This window comes from Octopus sinensis, linkage group LG11 (assembly GCF_006345805.1).
Source record: "Octopus sinensis linkage group LG11, ASM634580v1, whole genome shotgun sequence".
Taxonomy (NCBI): Eukaryota; Metazoa; Mollusca; class Cephalopoda; order Octopoda; family Octopodidae; genus Octopus; species Octopus sinensis.
The window spans coordinates 19,776,502-19,784,729 of NC_043007.1; the positions used below are offsets into that span (position 1 = coordinate 19,776,502).

The 8,228-nt window shown below is 36.2% G+C and overlaps 1 protein-coding gene across 1 annotated transcript in view; it reads right to left on the reverse strand.

Annotated features, from left to right (window-relative positions):
• Window positions 1-329: 329 nt before the first annotated feature.
• LOC115217264 (NPC intracellular cholesterol transporter 2 homolog a-like) overlaps window positions 330-8,228 on the reverse strand; it is a 14,237-nt gene continuing 6,338 nt past the window's right edge. Inside the window, exons 3-5 of the mRNA XM_036507172.1 lie at window positions 4,685-4,792; window positions 2,280-2,455; window positions 330-539 (exon numbers count right to left, since the gene is read on the reverse strand). Coding sequence (XP_036363065.1) covers window positions 456-539; window positions 2,280-2,455; window positions 4,685-4,792 — 368 coding nt within the window. The 3' untranslated portion in view covers window positions 330-455. The remainder of the gene's footprint in view (window positions 540-2,279; window positions 2,456-4,684; window positions 4,793-8,228) is intronic.

An 8,228-nucleotide genomic window follows, 5' to 3' on the forward strand; every position in this document is an offset into this window, starting at 1 on the left:
ATATATGTGTGTGTTTTTGTGTGTCTGTGTTTGTCCCCCTAGCATTGCATGACAACCGATGCTGGTGTGTTTACGTCCCCGTCACTTAGCGGTTCGGCAAAAAAGAGACCGATAGAATAAGTACTGGGATTACAAAGAATAAGTCCCGGGGTCGAGTTGCTCAATTAAAGGCAGTGCTCCAGCATGGCCGCAGTCAAATGACTGAAACAAGTAAAAGAGAAAAGAGAAAGAGAAAAGAGTGTGTGTATAGACACACACACAACACACACACACACACATATATGTCCCTGAATAACTGAAACCAGTAAAAGATAAAAGAAAAGCAATAATAAGTTCCTTGTGATATATTTTATTCCCAGTTTTTTGTGTTAACAACGGTAACAGACCGTTGTGAGAAACGACGCATGCGTTTGGACGACATTCCCGTTCACAGCAGGAATGAACAAGTTGGGTTTTTATTGTATCATGGCTGGGATATCGATACAGAATACTGGTTTTTTGTCTTCATTCTTAATGGTATATTCCACCACCAATTGGATCTGGAAACAACAGAGAGAGAGAGAGAGGGTGTCAAAGAGAAATGAATAAAAACGGCCCAGTTCCTTTTATTAAATCGCAATACGCATGCGCTAAAACACACAAACACACCACAGTTACAAAACACAGACGGTGTTTATCATGAACACTGTTTAGATAGAATTTTCCCGATGTATTCATAGATTACATCATAAAATATAATCCACCGAGCCATTTCTAGCGTACTACGTGCTGATGTGGTAGGATTCTACGGAATCCTGTAACTAAAATCTATCTATCTATCTATCTATCTATCTATCTATCTATCTATATCTATCTATCTATCTATATATATAATTATATAATATTATATATATATATATATATATATATATATATATTATATATAGATAATTGCAACTTGTTGCAAAGACCCTTATTGTTATAATTATATAAACTTTTACCGAAATGCTCCTTTTCCATACCGAAATACTTCTTGGTGAAATTTGTTGATTTTATTAAATTTATATATTTCACCCTTTATCTGTAATGATTATATATATATATATATATATATATATATATATATATATATTATATTAAATTAGAGATAAAACCACTATTAGGCAAATCAAACAATGAAAAACTTAAGCCAATACATAAAATTAATTATTTATAATTTTTAAATATATATCAAAAGTATTAAAAGTTTAATAAAGATAATGAGTGAAACACTACGATCTTTTCATGGCTGTCCAATTCGTAATAATTCGAGTTATGGTTACAGTCAATCTTCAGGTAATTGAAATATTTATCTTAGCGAGGTTTAGCAATGTATATATGTATATATATATATATATGCGCATACATACATACATACATACATACATACATACATACTACATACATACATACATACATACATATATATTCGAAACACGCATTGAGTCGAAACAGGGGCAGCTGAAGAAGGGGAATGTTCCTTGTGTGTTTGTCTTGTACTCGTTTTTTTTGTCGTGTTAAAAAAAAGTCCGTTTCCCTTGTTTTTGTTTTATGTTTTCGTTTCTCGTTGTGTTCTACGTTTATTGTTGGTGTCCTTTACCCATATATGCATGTATATATACATATAGATTTATGTATGTACATATATGTATGTATGCATGCATATGTTTTATATTTATTAAATAGTAATATATATTATATATATACATACATCATATATATATATATATATATATATATATATTATATATATATACATAGTACATACATACATACATATATATATATATATATATATATATATCATATATATTTTTATACATACATACATACATACATACATACATACATACATACATATATATATATATATATATATATTATATATATAATACATACATGCAAAAATGGGACAAGAACGAAAAACACTCAGACAGTTATGTGATACAAAAAAGGGACAACACACACACACACATATATGTATGTAGGTATGTATGTATTATATATGTATTTATGTACGTGTGTGTGTGTGTGTGTGTGCGTGTGTTGTGTGTGTGTGTGACAGGAAGTGCAAAATACTGAAATTAGGAAATGTTGATCTCAGACAAACACATGAAACACACCCACAATCGTTTCGACAAGCAGCGTACCCCCTCGCGTACCCCTTGCGTACCCCTCGCGTACCCCTCAGGTACCTCGAAGCAGGACCATCACGAACATTCTATGTCTCCCGTCGGGGAAGGAAACCTGGCTCTACTTACGTCTGGGTATGTGCTTGAAATTGGGATGACGGATTTGTAGGTGTACTTCTGGCCCTTCTTTAGGGGACAGGTGAGACCCTTGTCTTTACAGGCATCAGGCTGGCTGGTGGGGAAAGGAACATGTATGCCAGCGATTATGCCATACACAGCATCTTTTACGGTTTGTACATCAGCAGCTGAAAGAGAAGAAAAACAAACAGAAACGGGTTTTAGGTTTCAGATGAGGCATGAAATGGAAAACAACAACAACAACAACAACAACAACAACAACAACGATAAAAATAACACCCTGATGCAGTATCAAGAAGTGGCTCTCGTGGCTTCTGATCTTAACTGATTGGAAGTGTTATCATGTACATTGTTTTGTCTTGGTATAAAGATGGGCTACAGCAATATTCTGCTCAATACCCAGATTTGCTTGTCATTTGTTTGACCATACCCAGTTGAGCACGTCCCTTAGTGGCTGACGATATGTGCATCTTTGATCACGAGCAGAAGTAGTGGGGGAGCATCATAGCCATGTGTTGAGAGGAATTCTTTGGGGGTTTGGACAGTTCACCTCTAGAAACAGAGAAGTTTCGTTCAACATCCTTAATCAACCCTTATTCAGGGACCTTTTGAGCGGGATGGGTTACTCCACATGAAGAAAAATTCTAACCGGGCCCCACCTGGAAGGTCATGCGCTGTTTGTCATGGTGTGGAGTCGCCTTGTAGTAGTTCACACGTGGTTGTGATGCATGTGCCTGGTGTACCCTTGTCGGATGAGTGGTTGTGATGGGTATACTGGGCTTCGTATATTTTAACCCAGCGTCACTTTGATGGCATGCATTGCAATCTCACTCAATAGTAGTAGTAGTAGTAGTAGTAGTAGTATAGTAGTAGTAGTAGTAGTAATAATAATAATAATAATAATAATAATAATAATAATAATAATAATGATGATGATGATGATGATGATGATGATGATAATGGAAAAAACCTTAATATCGACAACTTCTGTGAATACCTATCCTTTCCTTTCTCCCTGAGTATTCTAAAATGTAAACATCCCTTTCATTACAAAACCACTACTGTATTCTCCAACTGGATAGACAAACGAACATCTCAAGAAAACTTTAAAACTTTAATATATTAAATTTTGTATGAAACGTATCGCTGACTACCCAACTAGGTAAATATACCTTTTATTGTAACAACACAATTGAATTCAGAAATTCGAAAATTCAACGACGTGAATATCTGTATATATATATATAATTGTTTTCTCTAACAGTAATTACAAACAGAACAGGTTGAATTACTTCTTCTCAAGATCCAGGACAGCGCTTTCAGTGGTCGCTAGTAGTAGTTAACACATTTAACCTCTGCTGACCCAAAGGATGCAAGATTCTTTTGTCTCTATGGCTGAGCTCCCCACCAGCTGCTGAATCTATTTATAGACCTGTAGAATTTGAACTATTCACCAAGGTGCTACTTCCCCCTCCCGAACTATTTCTTTTAACAACCACATATTTATGATTATCTCAAGTACAAGACAAAAGTTGAAACTAAAGGACATTTAACAAAATCTTTTAATAATAAATGGAAATAGTAATAACGATAATAACAGTGGTAGTGGTAGTGATGGTGATAATGATAAAAATAAAAATAATGATAATATGCTGCAGATGTTAATACTACAAATACTACAACTACTACTACTACCTGAGGCCCAAAGAATAATACCAGTGATATCAGTGATGATAATAATAATAATAATAATGAAAGGTGCAGGTGGAGTTTTCCCATGTCCTGATTAATGATACATCTAGTGATTGTGTCAAATAAAAACACTGGTAATGACGCAATCTGATAATCGCTACCTCATAGGAGTGACAATGAAAAAGCAGAATATTGTGCGATTACCTCTGCAAAAGAAAAACAACAAATGTTTACACTAATAATAATTAAATATTTATATTCTATTAATTTTCTTCCTAGTTCCCCGAGTAAAGCCTTCAAATCCCATATGTAGGAATAATTATCCCCCCTTACATAAACTGGCCTCCAGGAAACATTAAGGTTTATGAATTACTGGTAATTAGTTGTGCCCGTTGTATCATTCACGAGACAGTTTCTTTTCGTATTCTTCCAAATGTAGATTAAAACCAGCCTTTGACATCATCGGCAAAATGCTGCGAAGCTGAGACCACGTCGTTACGAAGAGAACTTCGCCAACAAATAGCTGTAGTGCCTGTTTCGTTACTGCTTTTATTCTATGTCCTGATACAAAATATTGTCTTTCTTTTGTGTCAATTCTTTCATCTTTTATAGAAAACATTGTTAAAAATTGAATAAAAGATGATTTTCGGTTGCATACATAAATCAAATGAAAGAGAATGAATATTTGATAGAAGGTCTCTTACTTGCTGTGAAGTCAACCTCGATAGAGACGTTGGTATTTTTCTTCAAAATACAAGGCGACTTAGTACAATCACTGATCCTCACATCAGTCGGTGTTCCAAGATCGGCAGCTGAAAAATTTAGGTGTTTACGTAATTAATTTCGTTAAAAGACAAAAAGAAGAAAATATATAAAAAAATTCCTGTCTGAAACGAATGTAAATTACTTGAATGAAAAATGATTTTGCGTGGTTTTCTTTTATTCTTTTACTTGTTTCGGTAATTTGACTGCGGCCGTGCTGGAGCATCACCTTTAGTCGAAGAAATCGGCCCCAAGACTTATTGCTTGTAAGCCTAATACTTATTCTATCTGTCTCTTTAGCCGAACGCTAAGTTATGGAGACGCAAACACAGCAACATCGGTTGTCATGCGATAGTGGGGAACAAACGCAGTCACACAAATACATACATACATACATACATACATACATATATATATATATATATATATATATATATATATTTACGACGGGCTTCTTTCAGTCTCCGTCTACCAAATTCACTCACAAGGCTTTGGTCAGCCCGTGGCTATAGTAGAAGACACTTGTCCAAGATGCCACGCAGTGGGACTGAACCCGCGTAGGAAGCGAGTTTCTTACCACAGAGCTACGTTTACATTTATGTATGTATATATATATATAAATATATATAAATTTCAAGTATAATATATATAATATATATATTATATAATATATAGTTAAATTATAGAAAAAGAAAAGACAAAGACAGGTGTATAAACAACGAGCAAGTCTATTAGTTTGACACTAGGGAAAATGAAAACGTCTTTTACGTTTCAAGCCTACGCTCTTCAAAAGAAAAGAATAAGAGAAAATAAGCAGTCCAGACGGGCTTCTTTCACATTCCGTCTACCAAATCCATTCACAAGGCTTTGGATCAACCCGAGACTATAGTAGAAGACACTTGCCCAAGGTGCCTCGCTGTAGGACTGAACCCGGTACCATGTGGTTGAGAAGCAAGGTTCTTACTACACACCCACGCCTGTGTTTGTTTATTTATGTTTGAACTCACTGCGTTTACCCCTTTTATTTCACTTGTTTGTCGAAGGCTCCGAAAGTGGGTCATGGCTACTTGCCTTTCTCTTCTGTCCAGCCGATAAAACAACAATGATTTTTTTATCACTTTAACAAATACGTCTTCCTTTTATCTTAGAAGATAAAACTATGATTTCTTTAAAAGGGATATTTAATTAGTGTTTCTTGTAGGGAGGGTAGGCGAACGTGTAGCTCAGGCGACATTAAACTTGTTTGATTCAAGATCCGATGTTTTAGAGCTGCGAGACATGAACAAAAGTTACAGCACACATTTTGGTGCCCCTTGTAGTAGTTTTAACACAAATTTCTTTCTCATTTTTCAGTCATTGGGCTGTGGCCATGGTGGGACACCACCTTGAAGAATTAATAGTCGCATGAATCGACCGCGGTGCTTGATTTTATTAACTCGGGTATTTTTTCTCGGTCTCTTTTGCCGAACCGCTATGTTATGGGGACATAAACACACCAACACCGGTTGTCAATTGGTAGTGGGGGACAAAGACAGAAACGCACACACGTATATATATATATATATATATATATATATATAAATATATACGATGGGCTTCTTTCAGTTTCCGTCTGCTTAATCCACTCACAAGACATTGGTTGACTCGAAGATATAGTAGAAAACACTTGCCCAAATGCTACGCAGTGGAACTGTTTATCCCTTTAACATCAACTACAATGGGCTATGGAGTAAAGATTGTTTGCCAAAATAACATGGCAGTCCTGGTTTAGGACGAATGTTGCTGTAATTTGAACCCAGGAGACATCGTCTCCAGCTGGCTAGACGACACGATCTGTGTCTTTATATTTACGAACAAGGGAATCCAGCACCCCCACTCAGTTAGCTCAAAACAATATCTGTGTATCATTGTGAGATTTAAAAATAGTGATTTTCTAATTTATAGGTCAGTGACTAGTTGTCACTTTGAAAACTATATATTTCGAATGGGTATTTGGCAGCGCCACCTTTAGCCGAACAATTATTCTGTGCTGATGAAGGGAAATTACCCGGAAATCGAGATACACAGATATTGTTTTGAGCTGAGTGGGGATGCTAGATTCCCTTGTTCGAAAAATATAAGGACACAGATCATGTCGTATAGCCAGTTGGAGACGATGTCTCCTGGGGCTAAATTACAGCAACATTCGTCCTAAACCAGGACTGTCATGTTATGTTGGCAAAAGTCTTTACTCCAAAGTACTGTTGTTGAATATCTCTCGTTGTGAGATTTACAAATAGTAATTTTCTACAATGGACTACTTCCTCTCTTATTTATATATTTATTTTTTTCAATTTTTATCAAAGAAGACATACAGCTCTTTATATTTTGGTTACAAATCTTGTCGAAGTTAACATTGCTTTTCATCTTTCGGGACGTGCTGCCTATAAAACTATTGAGAAAAATTAGGGGTAATTCTGGTTGTAGTTGTTGACTGAACAACAAACGCATTCCATTAATTTTTCTTCTTTAGGGTGTGATTTGGTAGGGGGTTGCCTGTTATTTCTAGTGGGGTGAATGATCACGTGGGACACCTACGATTGGCCATAGAAGTTTCTATAATAAGTGTTTTAAATTTAGTCACAAGGCCAAAGTGGGTCAAACGGTCAAAAATGGGGCCATACGAAATATTTTAGTGCGACACAGCGACAGTTGTCAACCTTTGAAAAAGCTGTATGCTCATTGATCACGAGTTTTTTCAGGGTCAACCTATTTTTTTTCTTCTTTATACACTTTTTTTTACACAAAATATTTAACGACATATAAGGTGCAGTATTTTTCCTCGAAAAATGTAATCTAGTATCAGGAATCGGGTTACCGCAATGCCGCACTTCGAAAACCGGTCAACCACAACAGAGGTGTGTCCTAAAGGCTGCTGTGACTTAAAAGCTGTCAAATATGCTAATAGCTGTGTGGTGGTAAGTTTCCGTCTCACCCTTATGGTTCTTCTGGGTTCACTCCCGCTGCATGATCCCTTTGTCAAATGTCTTCTAATCTAGCCTCGGACCAGCAAAAGCGCTGTGAGTGGATCTGGTAGACGGAAACTGAAAGAAGTCCGTCGTTTATTTGTGAGTGTGTGTGTGTGGTGTTGTGGTGTGGTGTGTGTGGTGTGTTGTGTGTGTGGTGTGTGTTTTGTGTGTGTGTGTGTGTTGTGGTTTGTGTGTGTGTGTGGTGTGTGTGTGTGTGTGGGTGTACATGAAAGAATGGACAAAGGAAAGAAAAGGGCACTCAACACAATTAGAAGGAGTTCCATGTATTATTGAAAATTGTTTAATTCGGTTCTGAACGACTTAAAGTTTTGAAGGCCTCTTACAGAAGACCGTCTCTTTCAGAAGACCGTTTTAGATTACCGAGCGGAGAGATAGAAGAAGCCTAAGACTGCTACCGAAAGATAGACTGGTATTGGTTGAGATGGGTCACATGTTGCTGTCAAGAAATATCACTTTC